Consider the following 26,449-nt stretch of genomic DNA (forward strand, 5'->3'; position numbering starts at 1 on the left):
CAAACACTCACCTCAGAAGCAGAAGAGACAACAGGGAGTTGTCATTTCAGAGGCAAGAGGATGACACTGTCCCCACCTATCGGCAAAGACAACCAAAGAGATGAGCATTTTGTACAGCATATTTCGATAGCAAACGCTTCTACCAATCATCAGGTAGTACGTCAACATGGGGTTTCAGTATTAAGTCCCTGTACTGAGTTAATCATCACTTTGTAGGTGGTACAATGTCAAACAGTGCAGGCCAAGCAAAAGACAAGCAAGGCGAAGCATTTGCTCTCTTATCTGGCTTGCAAAATATCTGACATACGAAAATTGGCACCCAAGTAGCGAACGGTTATTATACACAGCAACGAACTTACACTTTAACTTGTGATGGACGATAAGTACTGCCAGACGAGAGCAAACGCTGAAAAATCGAAACAATTTGTTACACACCATATTAAACACCGATTTCAGACAGGAAAAACGCACAGAGTTCAGGTAGTACGTCATCAAGAGATTCAGTATTAAGTCCCTGTACTTAGTTAATCATCATTGAAACGGGCACTAGAAAAACAGGTCCAATGTCGAGCAAAATATCTGACAACCTTACATACTGAGGCAAAGCAACACAAAAACCATCAATATTGTCAAAACATCTCACCTGATGACGCCAACAGAAGGATCCAAGACTACCTTCAGGCGTCCACATCGGCTCGGGCTGGGATGTGAAAAGATTGTCAAAACAGAAAAGAGCTCAAGCTACTTACTTGAATCATGAGTACAATATCAGTAAAAATAACGAATGTTATGTGGTGAAAAATTAATGTTGAAACAGCCATCCAAAATAAGCAAAATAATAATGCTCTGAATCCCATACACAAAACAGTTGGTCGGGAGATGGCTCTCAAATACAGGCATCGTTCGATGATATGGGGTTTTAGGACGTCGGCCGGACTGCGGTGGTCCTCGGCACCCATATTACTCACCATAATAGGAAGCCAAATCACTCGCAGCCTTCTCTCCACCAACCACCCCCCCCCCCCCTCCTATTTCCACTCCCCAGAGAGACACGGTCAGTTTGTTCGATTGGATAGGTGTTTATATTGGCCCTCAGTGTGGCGAACGGATGACAGATGCCGCCGGTAGATGGCAGCACCGGCCGTTGGTAGAGACCGCGGCGACCACACCTGTAACGGAACAGACACGGAAATCAGTCAGAAAACAAAATAGAAAATCTGCAGGTGGATTGAAATCGCGTATGTACCGAGGTTCGGTTAGTGATACTTTGATATACTGGAAGAGGGCAATGTATAAGCATTCATTAAAATAAAATGTAGCTTAGAGGTCGAGTAAAAATCGATACTACCGCTAAAATGTGGAAACAATCGAAAAATAGAAAACGGACACGTAAAAAGGAATAAAACTTTGTGGTCCTCATTTTCGGCACAGCCCCGTTCATGAAACAGGACTGCTTCCTATGGGACCCTGGTAATGTAGTCCATTACAGTTCCTATATAAAGGAAACTGGCACCCGAACGGCCGAGATCTAGACCCACGGGCGTGGCGATGGACAGGCAGAAAATAATAAAACACCCAGCGAACACGTACCTCAGGCACACTCGACGAAATACGGCCGGATTCCCCAGCTGTGAAACAGAAACAAACCCTGTAAGAACACATTCGGGACTAGGAACACTGGTGGTGTGGTAAAAGTATATCAGAGTAAAGAATCGTCACAGAAGTTCTGTATTAAGTCCCTTTATATATTCATCAGCGGAAATAGGTACCTTTGATCACAAACAGTTCGTACTTCATTCAAGTATCAATGCTTACTAGGTTTACGCAAAGGCTACCTAAAATATGTAAAAGCCGAGCTCTCAGCTGAACATAATTTAGCTCATGAGTAGGTACAGGCTTGTGAAAGAACCGCAATGCAACCTACCATGAGTTACAGTAAAATGTGCTCAAACCGTACCTGTAATGGAAATGTCGGTGTGCCCTGGCCAAATCACCTGCGAAGAGAAGAAAAAAGTATAAGGCCTGACGCACGAGCACCTGGCATGATAATGTGTTCCGCTATCACAATCGTGATTCGTGACTTTCACAGTAAAGGCAGTCCCGAAAAAAACTATTGTTGGATCAATAAAACAGGTGTGGTCCTCATTTTCGGCACAGCCCCGTTCAGGAGACAAACAGGACTGCTTCCTATGGGACCCTGGTAATGTAGTCCATTACAGTTCCTATATAAAGGAAACTGGCACCCGAACGGCCGAGATCTAGACCCACGAGCGTGGCGATGGACGGATGACCGGCGCAGCCAAGACATTCCCCGCTATGATCACAGAGTGCAACATAAATCGCAGCGACTAGCGGGTCGTTGATAACCGCAAGGTGCTAGCCATTCTATATGGCGGATAATGACTCCAATAAGCAACAACCTAAATCCATCGAAAAACACGAGTTATTGATATGAATAGGCATCAGGTGAAAACTATGAACAAAAGTCTATTTTCAAAGGAAACAAAGAGTAAACATGAAACCAGACTCTCAATTGCCGTCCTCCCACCTGACCGGGGCCGTGACTAGGCCCCGCTCTGGCCTACTGCCCCTCCTCTCTCACCTGGCCGCGTCTAGGCCCAGCTCTGGTCGGGCGCGGCGGCGGCCCACTCGCCGGTGGCGGCTCCGGCCGACCACTCCTCAGTCCAGTCGGAGGCGGCGGCCGGCACCGGCGCGCCGGTCGGCACCGTGCCGAAGTCAGCCGGCACATCCTCCACGGTCGGCGGCAGGGCGGCCTGCGCGGCGGCGGCGGCGGCCGCCTGGGCGGCAGCGGCCTCCTCGGCGGCCGCCTCGCGCTTCTGCTGCTCCTCCTTCTCGATCTCCTCCGGGTCACGGTAGAAGAACAGGTCGGGCATGATCTCCCAGTCGCGCTTGCGGCCGATGGTGCCGCGCAGGCGGAGCACCTCGCGCGCCAGCATCCACCACATGAGTCCAATGCTGTGGTAGCCCTTGTTGTTGCAGGGGATGGCGATGTCCACGTAGCGAGACGGCGAGTCGGTGTTGGAGAAGGCAATGACGGGGATGTTGACGTAGGAGGCCTCCGAGATGGGCTGGGCGTCCACGCGCGGGTCCGTCACGATCAGCAGACGCGGCTCACGGAAACCGGCCTGGAAAGGACAGAGGGTGAGCGTGTAACAGAGACTACAGAGATTTCAACAGCGGTAGAGTTGTTGACATGTAGCGCTTCTGTTCTGTCGCCAATGCTGTAAAAGTTGTCTGCATCCAGCAATCGCTCATACCATTTCCTCGACAGAAATAACGTTAAGTTCAGCTACCAGCAGTTCAATAGAGACAGTAATTGTGAATGCCAGTGATCTCCACTGTCAGGATAGATATAAATGTGGTCCTCATTTTCGGCACAGCCCCATTCAGGAGACATACAGGACTGCTTCCTATGGGACCCTGGTAATGTAGTCCATTACAGTTCCTATATAAAGGAAACTGGCACCCGAACGGCCGAGAACTAGGCCCACGAGCGTGGCGATGGACGGCTGAATGACATTTGTTTGTTTCCTAAACACAAAATAGCTAAGCCTTCTACAATAATCAAATAGCTGGTCCCCCTAAAGACTAAAAGCATTTGAAATTTACTTGTTAAAATACTCCGGTTGTCCACTTTAGCAACGTTCAGATGAAGCGGATGAAACAAAATGCCGTGAATCGCTGGCTCCCGCATACTCCCACCACAAAAGAAAAAACTATTCTACCAAGTATCGACATGCCACATTGGCCTAATGATCACAACCAGAGATCCAACACAAACACCACATTCACATCTTCCCAAGGTGTGAATGTGGGAAGTTTCAAGGCCTAGTAATCCAATTCACCCAACTATCCCACATCTTTCCTGCTCACGTCTCCTACTCACCTGGATCTGGTTAGTGAAGCAGCCGGGAGTGAAGCGTCCAGCGATGGGCGTGGCGCCCGTGTAGTGCGAGTACTTGAGCACGGCGCGCTGTCCCCAGGGCCGGGCGCTGATGGCGTACACGTCGGCAGGGTTCTCCACGGCCACAATGGCACGTGCCGCCAGCAGCAGCTTCTCGTACGTACGGCGCAGGTTGATGATGTGGATACCTGGCGAACGGGACGGATGGGGTTGGAGTTAGACTTGGTGCTGATCACGAGGGTCTGTGCGTTGGCTGTGACGATTGCGCTCAAATATGGTTCTTAGTTGGTCACCAATCAATTTGGCTCAGTTCATTAGTGATAAAAACAGAACAGTGAACGAATTCAGTGGTGGATCGGAGCAGCCCTGGCCAGGGGTGGATAAATATGCCGAGTTGGGGTTGCACGGGCGCAGGAAATCCGCCGCCGCCCTGGCGGTGACCTTGACCTCCGCTGTCAGGTGCGGCGCCAAAGCCAAGCCGGCGCAGCCGTCGTGGAATTGGAAAGACTCGTGCTACCCCAACTCGGCACATTTGTCCACCCCTGGCCCTGGCTCTCCCTCCCCCCCCCCTCATCCTGTTCATTTAACATGCTTCGCTAAATGTGTGTCGACGTTGAGACATTGCAACGAGATATTTGTGGTCCTCATTTTCGGCACAGCCCAGTTCAGGAATCTAACAGGACTGCTTCCTATGGGACCCTGGTAATGTAGTCCATTACAGTTCCTATATAAAGGAAACTGGCACCCGAACGGCCGAGAACTAGACCCACGAGCGTGGCGATGGACATGTCACACAACAACAATCTATTTTTCCTTTGTAAATGGCTTGTAAGTACCATCGATCAAACAACTGATCAGGGTTTTTGACCGATAACAAATAACAATACCCATAATAAAATACCTCTCATGCTCCAAATGACACGCAACAATTGACCATCACCCAGCAGCTTACCATCCTTCTTGCGCTTGTAAGCGTACTGCATCATCTGGTAGTCAGCGTTCTGAGTGCCGAGATGAGTCGATGCCGCCAGCATCTTCATCACGTCGGCCTCCTTGAGGGCCAACACCTCCAATCCTCCCGACATCGTAAGGTGTCAATTTGGGGCTACGATTGACAACCTGCGAAAGAAGGGAGGGGAGATGGTCAGTGTCAGCACCTGAAATTCTCGTAAGATTGATTCATCGATTTGTAATGTGTCAATTTGGGGCTACGATTGACAGCCATTGAAAAGGAGCAATTATGGTTAGTGAGGGTAGAGGCTAGTAGAGACCCTGCACTCATTACTACCGAGTGTTGGACTCCCAAATCCGAGTCCAATGACAGCCAGGGTTTGAGCCGCTCCGGCGCTGGACATGCCAGACTCCCAACGGTTGGTGGGAGACGCAGCAGTCCAGTGAAGCTATTTGGGACAGACCCCTACGTGTGACCCCTACATCGCATGATTAATTTGATTCACCAGCAATTCAATCGGACCATGAAGCTGCCTATGAAAGTTCTGATTGCGGTGGAATTTGACTATATCTCCACAGAATTTCCAACTCCCCTGAGTTTTATGAATTTGCTAGCTGTCTATCAGACCAAATAACCAAAACTATCACCAGCCAGTTTTAATGAATGTTAAAAATTAGTGTAAAACATAATACAGTGTGGTCCTCATTTTCGGCACAGCCCCATTCAGGAGACGAACAGGACTGCTTCCTATGGGACCCTGGTAATGTAGTCCATTACAGTTCCTATATAAAGGAAACTGGCACCCGAACAGCCGAGAACTAGACCCACGAGCGTGGCGATGGACAACTAAAAAAAAAAATACAGCAAAGTTGCGGGTAACGCAACACTGCTGTCTAAAAGGCAAAAAAAATGAACAAAAATAACTCAACATTTTATCCTTTTTTTTTGCTGACATGTAGACAAAAATGGATTAGACTTTCTTAATATTTTGGACCATGCATTTAAAATCAAATTTTCACAAAGTAGTGCAGTACTGTGTAAACTAAGAGATCACACTGCATAAGTTACTGCATAGACAGAATAGACAGTGTCTACTCCTAAAAGACAGTGTCTACTCCTAGCTCATAACCTGAACCTGAACCTGAACACCAACACCTTCAAGGAAGAGCACATTTCAGAGACCCATCAAAGCCTTTTCAGTAACCTGCCTGAGATTTAACCTTCAGTGAGCAATTTTGCTGACAAAACTAAGAAACAAAACTGCCAAAGTAGATTTTGTCCACAACTTTTTATGCAGTAACTTTGGTATCAAGCGTTGCAGTTTGTATCATATCTGACCACCATTTCTCTTTAGATGCATCAAATGAAAAATTATTTCACATAAGATCTAGCCCAAGGCTATATAAACCAGGTAGAACGCTCCCGAAGAAAAAGTGGTGACAAGCAATATTTAGTTGCCGCGACCCTCACTTGTTCAAGACTATATCCGCAAGCAGCATTTACAAGCTAGCGGAAATCGACCAATCGGCGTTCGGCAATACTCAACGCTGATTGGCCCGATGCTCGTGACGAAATTGCGGGGGACTGCAGCTACTCCCCTATGGCGTTTCATTGACTTATGACTTTTGAAGGGGATTTGTATCAGTTTTTGTTGGGTTTGAGGCCATTTTTGAGCTTGGATATTCTTTCCGTGACCTTTGACTATATAATAACGACATTTAATTATGACATTTCTATATACTACCGGTGTCACATCGGCCAAAAAGACCGTAAGTACATGGGATAGACGGACCACTGCTGATGGGGCCACACATGTCGGCGTGTGGTCATCGGAGGCCCATGAGGGCTCGACATGGGCCCTTTATGGGTCGGTATAGGCCCAGTGGGTCCAGTGCAGGCCTACCAGGGGCCGGTGGCATATAATGTAAGGCTGTCTCGGGACGAATTGAGGGCTCATGGGGGCCATATAGGACCATTAGGGACAACATAAGCCAATCAGGGGTCCATTTAGGCCAATAAAGGCGCTTCAGGGACTTGAAGAGGCCATTCAAGAGCCGTGGTGGGCCCATGAGGGGACGGCATTGGTCCATCAGGTGCAGTCAGGGGATGTTGTACGGGTTTCTCAGTGACCCATTTGGGCATATCAGTGACCAATTTAGACCCAGCAGGGGGCTTTGTAGACCTATCAGGCCTCAGGGGCTGGTGATGGTTTATCGGAGGCCAGCGTTAGTCCATCGGGGCACGGCATGCCCATTAGAGGTAATTGCGGGCCCACACTGAACAATGATGGCCCTTCAACGGCCCCTAATGGATCTAGATTGACCCATGTTCCATGATGTGTCATGTATGCCCCTATGGCAGGCCTACTCAGACCCCTGATGGACGTTCCCGGCCTCTGATGACCCTATACTGAATCCTGGTGGGGCTCTAAGAGTCTCCAATAACCCTTCTTCAGCCCATTATTACCATACGCTGGCACTAAAGGCCCCACATCAGCCGCGGGGCAGTCCGTGCCAAGACAGCATGTCTTTTCGGCCGATATTACATCGGTAATATTAATTAAAATCATGATTTTATGGTGCCATTATATAGCTAACAGTCATAAGAAATATATTTCAACTCGAAAACAGCTCGAAACAGCATATAATCTTAAAGAAACCCCTCTGAAATCCAAAAGCCTATTCGGGTCCATAGAGAATAACTGCGGTCCCCCGCAATTTCGTCACGAGCGTCGGGCCAATCAGCGTCGAGCACTGCCGAGCGCTGATTGGTGGATTTTCCGCTAGCGCGTGAGTGCTGCTCGCGGAACAAGAGTTCGTCGACAATCCTCCACAAACGTCTGTCACCACTTTTCGTAATGCTAAACAGCCGGAGCGTACCCCCCTGATCTAGCCCTAGGTTATGGCCTCAGCCCTAAGTTCTAACCAAAAAGACACGCTGCTTATCAATATATTTGTATTGTTCATCTTAGCAAGGAGTTGTTACCATCCTATCAAGGTTCTTAAAATTTGACCTCAGGTCTCCCATCTCAAATATAAATACTGAAATAGGTGCCTATATGTTTGTGCTGGTACCCTGAAGATCTCCCTCCCCTCATAAAGGGCCTGTTCCAGCACCTCCAGAAACCTCCAGAAAGCTCTAGAATTCTCCAGAGAGCATTCCAGTACCTCCAGAGAGCTCTCGCCAAAGCTCCAGAAACCTCCAGCCTCCAGAGAGTTCAGAGGTCCACATTTCTCTGGAGGCTCTGGTCTACAATTTTAGCGCACATGTGACAATTATGAATGTAAACAAAGAGCTTTTGAACATTAATTTTGCAATTTGAATGTTAAGAAAATTATATTATAATTTTACTAATCTTTCTCATTAAAATTTAAAATGTATTTTGTTATTCCAGAGTCAACCATCTTCATTCTTTTGGTATTTGTGACACAAATATCCAGAAATCTCCAGATTGCATTCCAGCGACTCCAGTAGAACTTCTGGTAGAGCCTCCAGTCAAGAGTTTCTAATGGAGGCACACCTCCAGAAAACTCTAGAATTCTCAGAGCGTTCCAGCGCCTCCAGAAAGCTCTTGCCAAAGCTCCAGAAACCTCCAGTACCCTCCAGAGTTGGGAGGTCCACATTTCACTGGAGGCTCTGGTCTAAGATTATAGTGCACATGTGACAATCATGAATGTAAGCAAGACTTTTTACTGTTAATTTCATAACTTGAATGTAAAAAACTACATTTTAATAATTTTGTAAATCTTTCTCACTAAAATTAAAAGCAAATTTTGTGTTTCAAGAGAGAACCAACTTTTGGTATCTGTAACACCAATCTCCAGAAATCTCCAGATTGCATTCCAGCACCTCCAGTAAAACCTCTGGTAGAGCCTCCAGTCAAGAAGTTCAACTGGAGGTGCTGGAACAGGCCCATATTTTCTCAACTGTTATCAGTCATAACTCATAATGTCACTCTGAAGAATGACATTGTATTGTAACTAAATGTCTTAAACTCAAAAAAGATAGGGAAATATATAGGCAATTACACATATTTTTCACAAAAGGGGAGTAAGTTTATCAGGTAACTAGTTCCTGTAGCAACTTCCTGCCAACACGGGTGAAATCTGAAAACAATGTGGTTCGACCAGGGCTCATTTGGCAATTTGATGAAATATCTTGAAATTCACTTGACATTTTCATGTGACAATTAGCCTGTTAACAGCACAAAGAGGGTGAGAATATCCCAAGAATCATGTGACTAAATGTCCTCTGGCACCATTTTCAGATTCCATCCAAACATGGCAATACCCAGGTCACACTAAAGTTCTTGGACAACTTAACACTGTATAGCTAGGGTTTGATATTAAATGATTGTATTTTTCGGCATTGTTATGATCTGACAAACGAAAAAAAAAAATGAAGGGAATTGACAGTGCAGAGGTGCTAAATCAACAGGGCATTTTTCGTCGAACAAACGTGCGGCTAGGTCAAAAAAATAACAAAGGTGACAAAACATGTGATGGAGAACAAAACGTAGCATAGATTAAAGCTCAAATATCATGTACAACACCCAAAAATCTTCGAAAATCGGCCCTTACCTCGCAAACGCCACTGAGAGGTCTCAGGTTCACTTCGAAGAGGATGTGCAGCGTTGTCGTTTTCACGATCAGAGTATTGGAAAAATATAATTTTTTGACAATATATTTTCAACTGAATATGCTTGCATGTCTAATATTTTTTTATCTAATGCAATTTTTAGCAATTAATTATTTAAAGACAACAATGTTTTCGAGAAAATTGATGTATTTCAAATAGCATACAGTGGCCAATCTAGCACTAAACTGTTTTCTCCCCAAAAACTTGGTTTCGTGTCTAATGTACTAAGTAGGTATAAATGAGTTACCCACTTGCAGCGGCTCTGCCACGGTTTGGGGATTGGGATTTTCATTGTTCACCCAAAAATGCACCTTATGCATGAGGCTACATAGCAGAAGTGAAATTATTGGGGGGATTGGGGAGAGGGTCTGGAAAAAACCGGAACCTCTGATGGCGGAGCCAAGCCTACTTGTAGAAAGGATAGTAGGTACAGGTCTCGCGGGTTTTAGCGGTAGGTTTTGCACCTAGAAAATTTAGTGTACTTCAGGCTATATCTTTGGCTATGCTTTCAAGTGTTGAAGATGCGATCGACTTGTTTGTTGGGTAACAAGCCGGCCATGATCGTGTAAAATGGCTTCATCGTAGATCGATTAGTTTCTGAGATATAACCGGAAATATTAAGGTGCAAAACCTACCGCTTAATCTCGCGAGACCTGTACATACTAGGTAGTCGTGTCGGAGCTTCCCTCGCCGGCACAGGCCATTTCGTGTCATTAGACGGCACAAGGGGGAGGGGGTGGCAACACCCCTCTCGCGTTTGGCCCCTGATCGAGCTAGAGCTTCGCGGAAAAAAACGAGCGTGTTGCCCGTCACGACTGAGAAGAAGCCGATGACACCCAATTTTAACCCACGAGCCGCTGGGGGGGGGGGGCATGAAGTTCCCCCCCCCCTTTACGTTTTGTGAAATATCTCCGAAAGCTGATGAGCTGCGAACGTGAAACTTGGCATAGCTTCAAATGAATACCTAGGCAATGTTTGAGGAGAGTTTTGTAGTTGTAGCACCTAAGATGACGTCACAGTGACGTCATAAAGTTTTGTCGTTTTCCGATATAGACCGTTTCTGATGACGCTGAGCATGAAACTCGACTGTAAATGAACTAGACAGCACCTGCTGTCATCCTAAAACATCTAACTACACTTCCATCTAGTTTCGCTAGTTTCTGACCAATAATCGGCCCTTTATATTCGGTCACATATATCTGATGTATCGTGAGGAATATGAGAGTCGCATATCTATAATTTCACTTATGACGTCACTGTGACGTCATTTCAAATGGGATCGACACCAAATTTGGACACAACCTCGGCTAGGTATTCAGGAAGATGTGTGCAAAGTTTCGTTTCTCTATCTCTTCGCGTTGCGACGATATCGTCGTGCAGAAGTAAAGGGGGGCAACTATATGCCCCCCGCCCCCCCAGCGGCCGGCGGGTGGCGCGGAGGCCCAGCGGCCGCCGGGTTAAGGTCCTAGGTCTGTAGGTCATCGGGTGACCTTCCAGGTCAGGTCAATGACCCGAAAATCGGGAAAATCGGGATCTGTTAGAAAGTCGTAAAGTATGGCTGCTATGGGGTTTTCCGGGGTGCTGATCACGGATATCGTGTTAGTTTTGATCAGAGATGATGTCTTTAACACGCGCTCCACTGGGGTCTGCGTATATAACACGCCCTACTGGGGGGGGGGGGGGGCTATTCATAGCCCCCCCTCCTAACTCCGAAACTACTGGGCCGATCGTCAAAATTCAAACGGCGTCTGATAGCCCCGGAAAAACTGTCGAGCGAAACCTAATTTCATTGACCTCGAGGTCACCGATGACGTCACAGGTCAGCATAGGCGCGGGAGCCGGGGGGGGGGCAGTGGGGGCAGCTTGCCCCCCCCCCCCCCCAACTCTGGGGCCGTGGGAGCGGTGCCCCCACAGCTTTGAGACGGAATACCACACTTTTTTTGCAAATGTTTTCTTTTTTTTGTTGAAAAAGCCGAGGGGTGAAAAATAAGTGGCCTAAAATCGGTGAGAAAACTAGATTTGGGGGTACCCTAGGTTAATCTCTATTATGGTGTGCCCCCCCCCCCCCCAGTCGGAAAGTAGTTCCCGCGCCCCTGCAGGTCAGGTCAAAGTAAAAATTATTAGCATTTTGGCTTGTTCACGTTTTGGGCTCTGGCCGCCGTCTTACAAGTCAGATCAGGCTCATTTTTGGTTCACACACACGTGAACAGATGCTCTAGATACCCTGAGGGTACCAAACTTGTACTTTGATTTTCAAGTCAAGGTCAGGTCATCACAGGTCACGAAAATATTATATCATGCGTCGGTCACGTGACACATGTTTTATGGTCCATTTAGGCCAAACATTTCGAATTTGATGTCGTCTGTGTCATTGGAGGTCATTTTGAGTCGAATTTAGCTTAGGTCAGGTCACTTTCAGGTCAAAAAAGGTCAAATTTTGAAGTTATAATTTTCAACAGAAAAGGTGTCTATTGGATGCAGTTTGAGCTCAGGAACACGATGGTGCTATTTATATTGGCGTACGATGTCAAATACGTGGTGAAAAAAAAAATGATTTGAAAAATTAATAATTGTGAATTTTTTGCAATAATGCGTATAACTTGGCCATTTTTGAAGATATTTAGCTAAAACTTGCTAGAGTTAGTCATAATAACGCGTTCTATCACATATATTCCGGTTTTTTTCGAAAAGTCAACAACTTTTTGAAAAAAGTAAAAATGTAAATTTTGAATTTTATTATATAAAATTTTCGAAATTTTCAAAATTTCGAAAATCCGAGATGGCAGTTTGATAGCGCAGTCTATTCTGAGTCCTCTCATGCAAAGAAATTGGATCTAGCTTAAAAACTGAGCCCTTGGGAGCGATTGCCGTGGTTCAATGTTTTGCGTCGAAATCGGCCCAACATGACGTCACTCTGACGTCATTTCCGGCCGACCTATGGTAACTACGAAGTTTAAATTTTGACACAAGGTGTCAAATTGATGCAGCCGAAGGTACTGAAAGTTTGACGTCGATATGTCAAGCGATTTGGAAGTTATTTCAGAAAAACGGGAGGAGGGCTATGAATAGCCCCCCCCCCCCCCCCAGTGAGGCGCGGGTTAAGCATTTAGACCAGGTCGGGTCATGTCAGGTCAGGTCAACCGGTAGGGGACGTGACGGGTATTCGTAATACGTGTCAACCGCCTCTGACAGCTTCGTAACATGTTACGACGGCACCAAAACTACTTCGTAAATCTAAATGTTCAAATGGTTGCTAAATTCGAAATCAGCTCCAAAAACTAGCCTAGAAATATGTAAAACTCGAAAAAGTGAACGAGGTCAACAAAGGTCAATGACCTGACCTGACCTTCAGGTGACCTTGACATCCACCCTAATGCATGGGAGCAACATCAAATCACATGTTTGAACGTTTGAAACCACGAAAAGCTTGCAAACGCGCGGCTAATGTGAGCCGACATACGCCGAATCGCGATTCCGGCCAAACATGGTCTCGGAAAGTAGGTCATAGGTCAAAGGTCATTTGGGTCAGGGTCATGAAATTTTCAGGGTAGGTGTAAAATTGATCAATGCGGGGGTACTGAAAATTTCGTCTCGATCAGCCGCTTTTTACGCGAGTTATTCGCGAAAAACCTTAGGGGGGCTGCATCCCCCCGCCCCCCTGTGCCGGCGAGGGAAGAAAATAAAACGCTGGACGATGAACGGTGAATATTGGCATTTGGCTGTAACATCCTGTGTAACAGGCGAATAAGCTCCACGTAATAATTTGCATTAGTAGCATGCCGAGTAGCATTTAGCTAATAGAAAGGGTAACCGCAACTGTTTTGATAATTGCTGTAAATGTCACTGTAAATGTCACTACTACCGTACCGTCCCACGATGGTCGACTATCGTGCTATTAGTGAATCAATTTCCATTATTGTTGCGTCTGATGCTCGAGTCCAGAATCCATCCAGTACCTACCCAGCAGAGCAGACCCTTCATCGGGGACCTACGGTGGGAAGGTTGCTATATCCCCACTGATCCTGAACGGATACGAAAGACGGCGGTAGCATGTTTTAATAGGTATTTCCATCAATCTTTCATATTATAATTATAATTATATTATGTATAAGCAAATGACTTATATTATATCATATAAATAATTCTAATTATTAAACGGCTAATAGCCGTTTTTACGACGGCCATCTTACCTTACCTTACCTTACGGTATACGGGTTGTGGGAGGCCAATTTGGCCTGTGGGGCCCGGTCTCAGCGAGCTCCCAGTGCTTATGGACAGTCAGCCTCAGGTTGGGTAAGATCGGGTTCAGGTGGGAAGGCCTTGCACATGATGTCAGCCCAGTGGGCAGTGGGCAATGGGCATCCAGCCTGGTCTTGAATTGGTTGACTGACGTAGCTGATACGACTGCTTGCGGGAGAGCATTCCATGGGTTAATGACGAGTGCACTGAAAGAGTGTCTTCGGATGAACGTCGTGGCCCGCGGTTTCACCAGTTTCCACTCATGGCCTCTTGTTCTTCCTGAAGTTGATCTGGTGAGCAGCTTCTCGGTGGGGACCGCCATGCCACCATGCAGAATCTGATAGACAGCTATCATATCTCCCCGTTGACGTCTGTAGTACAGCGAAGGGAGCTTCAGCGCGCGCAACCTCTCTGGATACGACAGGTGTCGGACAGTTTGTACCAGGCGAGTAGCTCTTCGTTGCACCCGCTCAACCTTCTTCTGATCCAGCTTACTAGACGGACCCCATACGAGGTTCCCATACTCCAACAGCGGTCTCACCAGTGTCTTGAATAGTAATGGGAGGGTGTTTGAGTCCAGGTTCGCAAATGACCGCCTGATGACCGACGACACCTGAGAGGCCTTCGACACTGCAGCCGCTGTCTGCTCGTGAAACTTGAGTTGGTGATCTATGATGACGCGTTGTGATTGAGTTGGTGATCCTTCTCCTCGGCTGATGGCACTGTCTCCGAGGCTGTGGTGCATGCGAGGGTTTCTGGTCCCATCTGGTACACATTTGGTGCACATTTGGTGCATATTACTGGTGCAGATTTGGTCAAATCAGGCTCAGTGTGTCTCTTACTAGTTATCAGCTAGGGTTGCACTAATTGCTTATATGCCTGTTGCTGTAAAAGAGATTAGGTGCAGATTTGTTCAAATTAGGTGCACTCGCCGGATAGCCCGTCGTGAAAACGGCCAGTAGGGACATAGGTAATAGGTAAACCCTAACTGGCCGACCGTGGCATCCATGGTGGTGCCGACTCCGAGCCTCTAGCTTGGCTAGTTGGCTTACCATTGATTATCCAGCAACAAGCCGGCAGTAAGTGCTTCGTCCGGCGGGCATTGCGGATTGCGGAACTCACTGATGGTGGTGACTGGTGACCAAGGGAACGTATCCTCTGCTAATGAGCTACCGCACGGCAGCCTTTCGGCAGTACTGACTTCAGCAATGATACGACCTGAGGCCTTCAGCGCAATGCATGCCCATAGGCATGCAGTGCGCTAAAGGCCCGTCGTACTTATCCTTGCGAATGACGATTTGCATGTACCTATCTTTTTGCATATATCGACTATACCATGCAATATATATCCTTGTTACCAATTGCATATTTCTTTGCAATATTTGCATTTTTTTTAGAGTGTATCTCGTGTCATTTATCGAGATTTAATTGGCTCATCACCTCGTTTGTTGGACAGCTCACGCTACACATTTCCGGCTTGTTCATCGGCGCCGGTGCTCTAAACGTTCAACACTCACAACACAACACAAACATAACACAACACAATGCAGCAAGCACTCAGTCAGGAACTCAATAGATCAGGCTGTCAGGCACCTGAGTGGTTTGCGTGCACTGCAGCGGTCCTCGGCGTATTGTGGAGGGGGCCCGTACGAGTCGTTCTGTGTGTCTGTGTCTGACCTTAGGTGACTGGCAGCCATTCATTGAGGCTGAGCCATAATGAAATACGCAGGTCGATGTGGCGTTAGACCACAGAGGTTTGGTGCGCAGGTTATCGGGGTACTTGTGCTTGTCGGGAGTCGTGATATTAGGGTTGTTTATGTGACGAGGAGATTAACGTTAGGGTGGCCGAGCGGTGAGCGCTCTTATATAGCGCCCTGTCCAACAGTCTGCACTCCAAATAATAATGGCAATAAATGAGTCATTAACCCGCGCATGCCGACGGGGGGAGGGCTGTTATCCGCCCCCCCCCCCCTGAGGTTTTTCGTGAATAGCGGAAAAACCGTGGCGCGTAGTGCCGCGAAATTTGGCCTGACTATTCTCTCATCAATTTTACACATGGTGTGCAAGTTTGAACCTCCTAACTTTTTTAAGGTCAGGTCACCAGGTCACTTTGAATGACCCAACCTCAAGTCACTTTTTAGTTTTTTTTTGCAACTTTGCCACAGTGTCAGAGCTACAGTAGATGACGGAGGCCTTTGAAAGTCGCAGGATGTTATTAGGTCATTGGTAGCTACAATTTGTATATCTCAGAATTTCGATATCGATGACCTAAGGTCAGGTCAATTTCTCGACCTCCCCATTATAGGTGCCTAAGTCAATGGGGGAAAAATCAACTCCCTGTTTTTCCAATAAAACGCGTCGGAATGGCCCCATATACCATACATGACTTCATATACGATCAACCTTCAATACCTTGATGCCTGTTTTGCTGTTGGCTAGCTGTAAGGTCATGTGACGTCATCAAATGTCACCAACGGTTTTTTGCCATTAAACTCCTTACAGGAATAAGATACAGCCGCGCGGATGCATGGGTCTCATTGTGTTTAGTTGGACAAGGCGCATCGAATGATATACATGATGACCTCGAGGTCACGTGACCTGAGGTCAACCTTTGACCTTGACCTTTCGAGGTCAACATATATACCTATGATTCGATGCGGATTGACATGAGGATCACGATGATGTCCTCTTAGTTTATTCCTAGCTTGACTAATTCGAACGTTATTCGAGAAAAACTCTCTTCATATCTAGCGCCGCCATTTTGACTTTTTTGACCCCTGTGAATCTTTGACCTGACCTGAAAATGACCTTCGTAAAAATTGTAGATCTTGTCCGTGCGTACCCCATGCCGTTTACCGCTTGTCGCTATCTTGCTTCGTTCTCGAGATCTCAGGGGGGGGGGGGGGCGGTCATCCGTCCCCCGTCGGTTGCAAGTTGGCGCAGACCCCCGTCGGTGCGCGGGTTAAAATTAGGTGATATTAGGTTTGGCTTTAATGACGCTACCTATATGCCTAAACTTATATTCCGATTGACGAAATCCAATTTATTTTCTTTATGTGTTCCAAAGCAAAACACCAACAGAGCTTCGCCCAACGTTCTACTTGGAAAGCATTGTTCTTCCCTGCTACACGCTTTACAATCTTTCGTTATCGCTCTCCTTTCCGAGTTGGCAGTAAATTTTGTCAACCGTTCGAAATGTGGTTATGGAACCTAATTACATTTCATTCATGACTCACGCCCCCAAATGCAAATGTCTTTAGTTAGATACCTATATGGCGACAATGAACATCAGTTTAGCCGGACGTAACCACAAAGTCATTAGCAACCCAGTTCTATTTGACGTTACTGCAAAGCTTGCTCATGCCTACCTATATTGTGTTGATAATGGATGCAACTAATTCATGGAAAGCTTGATATATGACCGACGTTTACATCTGTGCACATTACTGAAATTGCTCCTTACTGAGCTGAAATTGGGACACATGGCAATTCTCGGGAACGCATATGCTGCAATGCAAGGATTGCGTGTATCGTATGAACCCCGTTAAAATGATTAATAAGTTGTTGGAAATGCCGGGGCCAACTTTTCTCCCCTTTGGAATTGAGTTTGAAATCAGGCTGATATCACAAAGCTAAGAGACCAGATGAACCTCAAATGAATTTCGGAGTACGAAATAATTGAATAACACATATTCAATAACTTTTTCTACGGCAAAACTCCAACGGTTAGATAGCTCAAAATCAGCAATGAAATTATACTGCATGCCCCTCATTCGCTATTATTCTAACTCTGTAAGCCAAGTTTACCTTCGTGACGGAGCACTGTCTAAAGCACAATGCATGCTGGTATAGAGGCAGGGGACTCTGCCATTGGTCCATCGATCTCCTCACGAAGCTTGCTGTCGTGCGGTTAGATCGCAGTCACTAAATCGGTGGGGCCGCACGGCACACACCTCACTGCTTCGTGGCCAGCACTACTGCTGTTTGTTCATTTCGCCAGTCGCCATCGAAAGGTTGCTGAAACACTCAGCGCCAACGCTGCTGCTCTTACTTCTGGTGCTGACAAAAGAAGTTCGTTCGTTTGACGTTTATTTTCGCAAGAAAATTGCCAATGTTAATTCTTTTAATGCAATGGTGTTGAAAACAAGCTGCAATTACCACAAGACGGAAATATTTATAAGAAAACAGTGGTGAGTTTGTTGCTAAATGGTTTGTGGATCTGACCCAAGAGGACCACAGGCGCTCCTTCAGAAACGTTGCTCTTTATAGCGAGAGTCTGCGATCTGTCATAACTTCAACCGGCACCGTCCTTCGATTCCGGCAATGTCGCAAGAAGGCAGCGTTTCTTCTACAAATCAAATATGGTCGTTACCCCTGGTGTCTTCTTCCGGCATTATAGACGACGAAGAGCTGCGGGTCACCACTGTGAACAACCCACCGCTTATGACGGTGACAGTGTTACCCAACGGTACAACCACGTGCGAGGGCTACCTCTACGACCTCTGGGACACCGTCGCTCACGAGCTCGGCTTGCGCTACCGCATGGTGCCGCTCTTGAAGCCCCTCTACGGGAGCATGGAAGCCAACGGCACGTGGAACGGCATGGTCGGAGAGCTAGCCTACGGGAGAGCCGACATCGCCGTCACGACGCTGGATATGCGCTCAGACAGAGCAACGGTGATCGACTACATCGACGCTGTGTCGGTGACTCGGACTCACAGCAAGTTCTACGTTAGAGCATCGAGTCACCTGGTACCTGAAGTGACAACCGAGACGCTGAGTTCGCTGCTGAAACCGCTTCACCCAGATGTGTGGTGGACGCTGCTGGTTGCGCTGCTTGCTCTCGCTGCGGCCCTTCGAGTGGTGGTGCGATGTAGCCATGCTGCTTCAGAGAGTCGACAAACGGTGGAGCGTATGGGCTGGGTCGCTTGTCTGCTCGCCAGTTTTCGCTCGCTGGTTGGCCAGGGTTGGGAGAGTGCCCCAAACTCTGTGGCAGTCAGGATCGTTACCAGTTGTAGCTGGATGCTGGGCATCATCATCTACGCCAGCTACACGGCCAACCTCATATCCTACTTGACCGTACCCAAGCAGGATCTTCCCATCCGATCCCTCCGCGAGTTTCACGAACAGCCCGGCTGGAGGCTAGCTGTTCAACCGGGCCACTCGATACTTAACGACTGGAAACAAAGTCGCAGCGAGGAGGAGCGAGCTCTATATCGGAGGTCGCAGGCACGCGAGGGAATCATTGACATCTACTGGAACCGAGCCAGCACACAGCGGACGCTGGAGACCAAAGTACTCACCTACGTCAACATCGACCCCGTCTTCAGAATCCTTCGCGAAGAAACTTGTAGCCTCGTCCCCATACCTGACCTTCCTGTGAAGACCAATGAAGTCTACATGGCCATCGCGAAAGGACGTGAAGATCTTCGTGGTAGAATCAACCAGGTCATGAGGAGGTTGAACGAAGAGGGACTGCTGAAACGCATCAAAGGCCAGTGGCTGAAGTCGAACGATGCTATTTGCGAAAGGCCTGCAGGTTTCAGGGAGATGACATTCGGTGATGTGTTCGTTATCCTGATGATCGTTCCTCTCGGGATGGTTCTTAGCTTTGTGGTCTTTATCGGTGAGCAGTTTTGGTGGAGGCATGTAAGGCACTGCAAAATGGGACGGAATGTGCCCCACGCAGTGTATGCAAGCGGGGGCGATTTCTCTGCAGATTGATGAATGGTGGATGAGTCACAAATACTCGGCGTTCGCGTATGTGCGTGTGTCATGTGGGTGCCTAATGCGAAGTGCGACTTTTTCAGTAGGTATTATTTCTTGGTAGAAATATTTGCTACTTCTGGGGTTGAACTGGTAGGTGTAGGCCTATATAAATAGTTAGAATTACAAATCTCTTACGATATAGGGGAACTATTGAGCATTGAAAACATATGCTTAGATGTGGCTATATGAGAGATGTATCTTTAGCAGGAGTGACTTGGCGGACATTTTATGCTACAGATTAACCGTCTTCTAAGTGAACGCATTACGAGGTTCTGGTTACTTTGAATTTATATTGAGAAAAAGAAATTACTATGAGAGTGTTACGCGACCTGTGTATTTGTGCAAGTACCGTGATGAGCTCCAAAGTAACAGACAATTTAATTGCCCATGTTGACGCCCCAATATCCAAGGCATGCTAGTTTACAGCAATAATAATAATTTATCAATGAAATTGTAGCGTGTTTGGCAATTGTTTACTGTGCGAAGGCAAATGGAGTTCCCTTAAGCATAGTAAATCATTGCTAAATTGCATGTCAACACGTAAAGCGGAGCTAATATTTTGGGGACATTCTGATCCCTTGGTATGCGAGCAAGTTACAGCGACAGTGTTTTTTTTTTCTGTAAGCTATGAGGACCGGCGCTTTGGAAACGGCACAAACAAGACAGGGTTTCTCCGAAAGACAGGGACATAGACTATTGTCCAGGGCACATGCGCAGGAGCGACAAACGCACGTCAAAATATCGCAGTCGACCCTATCGGTCATAAGCCTGCAACAATAAGTGTCAGTTTTTTGTCGTGAATAGCTTCTTGACCGCGCCGTGACCTCTAATGGAAACTATTATCGAAAATGCGTCACTGAAAGAGAATGAACAGAAGTGGGGTCGCCTGGAGTTCAAGGACCGTTTGATCATCATACACTCTGACCAAACAGCCCTGGAACTGGCGTGACTTGTGGCCACTTGGGCTGTCAGTGGGTGCTCCATTATAAGTTAGTGATGCTTGTGTGTGTGTTCTAAGTAGCCGAACTATGCGAGTCTTTAGACACTAATGGGGTATTCATGACAAATACGCCTGATGTTATGTGACTTGACGGGCTTGCGTGAGTGATGGAGCCGTTTTTTTCCTTTTGTTTTGCCATTGCGGTGCGACTGCAAGTATTTCACCTCCCAAAATGACTTGGCTTGGTTTTATCGTCTCAACCATTTAGTGTCTTTTTTATTTTTGCTTTCCAGTAGCATTAGATAGCGCCAATTGAATGCAGTTTCCAACACTGAAGCCTTCATGGGATATGCGTTTTGCTGTCCATAACAGGGTACCATCAATTATGCCGTCGATACCTATGTGCTTGCACACCGCTCATGCACTCTTCGCAATTTTTCCCCATAGGTATCCAGACTTCAGTGGCATAACCCGCCACTTTTCCATTTAATGCCTATTTCCAATCTCTTAGGATAATGTATTAAATACGCCGGTAGGCGACCATTGCCCGCATACTCGTAAGTGACCTAAAAAATGTCGGGTCATATTGATTTAGAGACAGTGTATGGCCCCTGGGCCGCTTACACTCGCCGGAATAACAGGTAAAAAAGAAAACAATTGCCCAACAATACGGTCGCACTTCTTCATTCATCAATAGCGAAAGCTGCTTACCAACACTACTTATACATCTACTTGTTTGTCTGATGTGGCTTAAGTCTTTTTTGTGAATTATGTTTTTTGTGATTATGAATTGCGTATATCGTTGACCACTTTACCGCCTTTAACTTTTTTGTACTGCTTGACATCATCAAAACGTTTGACTTCCTTATGAGGTGGTAAAGGTAATATCTACATTCACGCACGAACAGTCAGTGCCAGCATGACATGACCTGACATGACAGCATGACTATGCAGCATGGCAGTCAGTCGCCACCGGGCTAGTCAAAACACCTGACAGTTTCCAGCCTCCCTTACCACACCTTGGGAGTCAGATAACCCATTAATTAACATCGGCATGCAGTCTTATAGCTAAGGAGGAGAGAGTACAACCATCTTAACCATCTTGAGACAAACGACCTGCTTAGCCAACAGCAGCATGGTTTTCGGTCAAACAAATCATGCCTGACTCAAATGTTGGAGTACCTTTATGATGTTGAGAATGCTATTGATGAGGGGGAATGCGTGGATACCCTGTACCTTGACTGCCGCAAGGCATTTGACACTGTCCCACACCAGCACCTCATTGCTAAGGTACGAAGAATGGGCTTGGACAGACAAATTCTGCACTGGATAACAGACTTCTTGATTGGACGTGAGCAGAGGGTGGCAGTGCAAGGTTGCCACTCAGGATGGAGAGAGGTTTGGAGTGGAGTGCCACAGGGTAGTGTCCTGGGCCCAACCCTATTTCTGATCTACATTGACGATCTCCTGGAGGGCCTCCAGTCACGTGGGAAACTTTTTGCAGACGATGCCAAAGTTTACCGAAGGATAAGAAGCCCTGATGACCAGATTGTCCTCCAGGAAGATATTGACAGGCTGCAACAGTGGACCAAGAAATGGCTGCTTACCTTCAATGAAGACAAATGCAAGGTGATGCATTTCGGGACAAAAAAATCCACTGTACACCTACTCAATGGGGGACACCACTCTTACCTCAACCATTAAAGAAAAGGACCTGGGAATCACAATAACGCCAGACCTCAAAGCATCAGAGCAGGTTACGAGAGCGGCAGCTGCAGCGAACTCCATGCTGGGAAGAGTGAAGAGGACATTCACCTTCATGGACAAGGAAATGTTCATGCCAATTTACAGAACACTGATACGCCCTCACATGGAATATGCCATCCAAGCTTGGTCCCCGTTTCTCCAAAAGGATGTCAACAGGTTGGAGAGGATCCAAAGGAGAGCGACAAAACTCGTACCTGAACTCGCCAATCTCCCTTACCAAGATCGTTTAGACCAACTGAAACTGACATCACTGGCAGATCGAAGGGTTAGAGGGGACATGATTGAAGTCTACAAGCTGGTCCATGGACATGACAAGGTGAATGCTGGAGAAGAGTTTTTGAAACTAGAGACCAGTACAAACAGGGAAAGGACACGCGGACATGCTCTCAGACTGCAAAAGCCAAGGCATCGGCTGCACAGACGCAATCAATTTTTCTCCTCAAGAGTTGTGGACCAGTGGAACCAACTGCCTGAACATGTGGTACTGAGTCCAAGCATCAACGCATTCAAGAACAGATATGACCGTCATATGACACTGAGAAGAGGCAGCATCCTATGAGCATCCGCTCCCTATGCCTCTTTCCTATCTACTATGGTGAGCATCTACTATGGTGAGCATCAGTACAGGATGGGAGAGAGAGGAGGAGGATAAGGAGAGTGAAGTGTCTGTGCCTTTGTCTTCAGAAACCAAGCGAGTAACGCACAAACAAGTAAATGGTACTTCGAGAGCAGGACGACCGAAAGGGTTCACTGACCTCGGATTGCTTGGCATTCGCACGGGCCTGATGGAATGACGGCCCCCGGGGCAGAGACACACGTCCTGTTTACAACGGGAAGTGTTTGTGTTGGGTCGTGGGAGAGAGAGAGAGAGAGAGAGAGAGAGAGAGAGAGAGAGAGAGAGAGAGAGAGAGAGAGAGAGAGAGAGAGAGGCCTGCTGCGCTGTCCGATTTACCTGGTTGTGTGGCGATGATGGCTCGATGGTCGTAGAAGCGACGCAGGCGCCGGGAAGGGGGAGGGGACGGGGGGGAGGGGACAGCAGAGCCGCGGAGGGGGGGGGGAGTGTGAATGGTGACTTGACGTGCATCTGGTTTCTCCAGCTATTTCGACACACCAGTCTACCCTAACGACCTGACTAATCATATTTCTCTATCGCTCAGAGTATTGCAGTATTTGTTTTGCAGTCGTGCTAAACGCTTTTCAGGCATGTTAATTATCTAGCCACTGGTCGGTGGTCGCATAATGACAGATCAGCAGAAACCAGGTCATGCAAATAAATCATACTTAAAGTCAAGGCTCCCAATTATCACCATACATAGGTACGTTTTGTAACTGAACGATTGTTTTCTTTTCTAGTTAGATTCAGCAAATGATGATTGATATTTGATTGCGCAGACATTAGTCTCGAACTCGATATGATACACTTATGTGCACATTTCTGAAAGGTTAAACTTGCTAAGACTGAATATTTAATAGCACATCTTTGAGCAGTGAGACTCCTAAAATGGTTATGTATGTAGAAAATTAAGCGTCTTTTAACCCGGCAGTTGCTGAGGTATGTACCTATTTCGCCACCCACCACTTGCTGGGGGGGGGGGGGGGGGAGGGGCGATAAAATTCCCAGACGATAACTCGAGAACCAATATGCGCAGTGAAACGCGTGAGGCGCCAAACGAACGCAACGAGATGCTTCTGATGAGTATTTGAAAGTTGAATTTCGAGGTTACAGGTCAGGTCAAGGTCAGGTCAAACACCTGAAATTAGGTTTTCAGTAGCATGAGTTTTAGAACCTCGCATTGGGTCTCTTCGTCATAATCTCCGTCAAGACTGTGCTCAATCTTTCATATACATGTCACACGAATGGCAGATCCATGTAGGGGTCAGTTAGAGCACAGGTCATGGCTAAGGTCAGGTCAACCAGGTAAGAACAAATCCCCAAAAGTAAAAGTTGGCATTCACAGCATAAACACAGTTCATATGGGCTCTTCTAGGCGTAGACCACGATGGTGACATTCATTTTATCATAAGACTGTTGTTTGGTCAAAAAGATCAATTTTAAAAATACGTTCATCATGGTCGTGAAGTTGTCACGAGAAATTACAAAGATTTAGTTAAAGATTTTCTATAAAATGTAGAACGATAATAGTAAATCAAGGACAGCCATTTGACGGTGCATGGTATCGGCAGGCTAATGGCGTTTACCGCATGTCCGTACGTTTGCTTTGTGATTTTATGTTTTTTTACCCGGCAGCCGCGGGGGGGCCCCCGCGCCACCAGCCGGCCGCGGGGGGAGTTGGGGGAGGGGGGGGGGCAACTAGTTGCCCCCTTTACTTCTCCAACAATATCGTCAGAATGCGAACAAATAGACTAAAGCGAAACTCTGCACACATAGTCCTGAATATCTAGCCGAGTTTGTGTCTAAATGTGGTGTCAATTTCATTTGAAATGACGTCACAGTGACGTCAGAAACCCAATCGTAGATTGCCGTTTCTTACTTTTCTCACGATATATCCGACATATGAGACCGAGAATATAGGACCGATAACTGGTCAGGAACTAGTTGAAAGTTTACTTCGATGTCTCAGGATGACAGCGGGTGCTGTTTAGTTCATTTACCGTTGAATTTCATGCTTAGTGACATCAGAAACGCTTCATATAGGAAAAGGACAACAGTTTATGACGTCACTGTTACAACATCAAAGGCTACAAATCCTAAACTTTTTACTAATATAAGAGAAGTATTCATTTAAAGCTACACCAAGTTTCAAGTTCGTATCTTATCAGGTTTCGGAGATATCACACAAAACGTTGAAGGGGCAACTTTATGCCCCTCTCCCCCCCACACCCAGCGGCTTGTGGGTTAAACGTATGCCATTTTTGGTCGAAATTTTCAAATCCTATTGTTAACAAAACCTCACTATCTCAAAATATTCAAACATATTTTTTGGAAACTTTTATTTTCGCAATAAAATTCGATCACCTGCAGGTAACTAAAATTTGGGCGCTCCGTTTTTTCAGCTATAGTGTGGGGAAAATGTGGGGGTGTGGAATGTGGATCGTTCCCCCAGTGACTCGCGGGCTAATTGGCCGATGCATATTACTTCCTAATAGTGAGCAGCGATGAATCTTATGCTTTCAGCGCATATAATAATTATTGCCGGATTGCCGATATATTTATTGGGTGATGTGGGAGCGCAGAGATACCAATGGAAACACTTCAAACCATTAACCATGTTCATTTATTCAGAATCGCATCTCAACATCAGAAAAACGTCCGGCTACACATTCAATGCGAAACACTTTTACATGCGTTAATAAAGTTCTGTTTAAGCACTCCTGGCCAATGAGAGGTAACTGCGTACAAATGTCTTTTGAAGAACAACTAATCAACAACAACAACAACAACAACAACAACAACAAATGGTTATATGTAGACTTAGAATAATCAACACGTCATTTGTACATCATCATAAATACCGGTTAGTGATTTTACCATCTCTGCAACTTTCGCTGGTCTAGCAACTTCGCTGGTCTAGCACGGAGCCCTTCCTGAACAAGGCTTTTTCTTCCCTCCATCATCATTTCCTTCATCATCGAACAAGTTAATGATAGTCAACTGTTGAGCTCCATGACCATCGCTGACTTGATGAGCGTCCAAACTGGGCCGCCGTCCTCCGCCACCACCGCCGGGGCGTCGACCACCACCGGGGCGACGACCACCACCTGGGCGCCCGCTTCCATCATGGCTGTGGTCATCATCGTGATGATGATGAAAACCTTGGAAGTTGTGATGATGGTCATGATAATGATGACGCCGGCGTCCCTCGAGACTGTTTCTGATCTGAGATACTTGATCGCCTGTTCGCACCTCACCGAGGTAGAATCGTTCCAGCATGATGTTAAAGACGTCCAGACGTTCCTCTAGCATCCTCTGCAGGTCGCGGAGAAGTAGAAGCGCCTGGTCGATGTTGGCACGAGCCGGGAAGACGGCGATGCGCGCTCGTTCGTCAGGTACGACAGAGAGCGGTACAACATCGTCAGCGCGAGCTTCTGCTGGTCTGAGGTCGGTGGAGTCTGTAGCGGAGGGTTCCACGACTTCGCCTGGCGAGTGAAGATCCTGCAGGTTGACAGTGATGTCCTCTACATTATCGAGAAGATCCTGGAAGTCGTCACTGAAGCGTGCGAGAAGTCCGAAACTGGACGGGAGTTCTGAATCAGCATC

The 26,449-nt window shown here is 46.8% G+C and overlaps 2 protein-coding genes across 2 annotated transcripts; one reads left to right on the plus strand and one right to left on the minus strand.

Moving 5' to 3' along the window:
* Positions 1-1,059: 1,059 nt before the first annotated feature.
* LOC122367823 (40S ribosomal protein SA-like) lies at positions 1,060-9,535 on the minus strand. The gene is made up of 7 exons (XM_043341251.1): positions 9,458-9,535; positions 4,878-5,044; positions 3,908-4,113; positions 2,603-3,146; positions 1,958-1,994; positions 1,591-1,628; positions 1,060-1,169 (listed from the first exon to the last, which is right to left on the minus strand). The coding sequence occupies exons 2-4, from the start codon at positions 5,008-5,010 to the stop codon at positions 2,613-2,615; spliced, it is 873 nt and encodes a 290-aa protein (XP_043197186.1). The 5' UTR covers positions 5,011-5,044; positions 9,458-9,535; the 3' UTR covers positions 1,060-1,169; positions 1,591-1,628; positions 1,958-1,994; positions 2,603-2,612.
* A 4,413-nt stretch (positions 9,536-13,948) lies between these two features.
* Positions 13,949-19,478, plus strand: LOC122367818 (glutamate receptor ionotropic, kainate 2-like). The gene is made up of 3 exons (XM_043341245.1): positions 13,949-14,047; positions 17,052-17,086; positions 18,140-19,478. The coding sequence occupies exons 1-3, from the start codon at positions 13,949-13,951 to the stop codon at positions 19,476-19,478; spliced, it is 1,473 nt and encodes a 490-aa protein (XP_043197180.1).
* Positions 19,479-26,449: the final 6,971 nt, after the last annotated feature.

This window comes from Amphibalanus amphitrite, unplaced genomic scaffold, assembly GCF_019059575.1.
Source record: "Amphibalanus amphitrite isolate SeventyFive unplaced genomic scaffold, NRLGWU_Aamphi_draft 000898F_arrow, whole genome shotgun sequence".
NCBI classification, from domain to species: Eukaryota; Metazoa; Arthropoda; class Thecostraca; order Balanomorpha; family Balanidae; genus Amphibalanus; species Amphibalanus amphitrite.

Coding starts and splice junctions, on each gene's coding strand:
- LOC122367823 (XM_043341251.1), bottom strand. CDS start 5,010: ATGTCGGGAGGATTGGAGGTGTTGGCCCTCAAGGAGGCCGACGTGATG. Junction 4,114..4,877: donor TTACAAGCGCAAGAAGGATG/GTAAGCTGCTGG, acceptor CCCGTTCGCCAG/GTATCCACATCATCAACCTG. Junction 3,147..3,907: donor GCTTCACTAACCAGATCCAG/GTGAGTAGGAGA, acceptor TGTCCTTTCCAG/GCCGGTTTCCGTGAGCCGCG.
- LOC122367818 (XM_043341245.1), top strand. CDS start 13,949: ATGACGAGTGCACTGAAAGAGTGTCTTCGGATGAACGTCGTGGCCCGC. Junction 14,048..17,051: donor TTCTTCCTGAAGTTGATCTG/GTGAGCAGCTTC, acceptor ACATCAGTTTAG/CCGGACGTAACCACAAAGTC. Junction 17,087..18,139: donor AAGTCATTAGCAACCCAGTT/CTATTTGACGTT, acceptor CCTGGTGTCTTC/TTCCGGCATTATAGACGACG.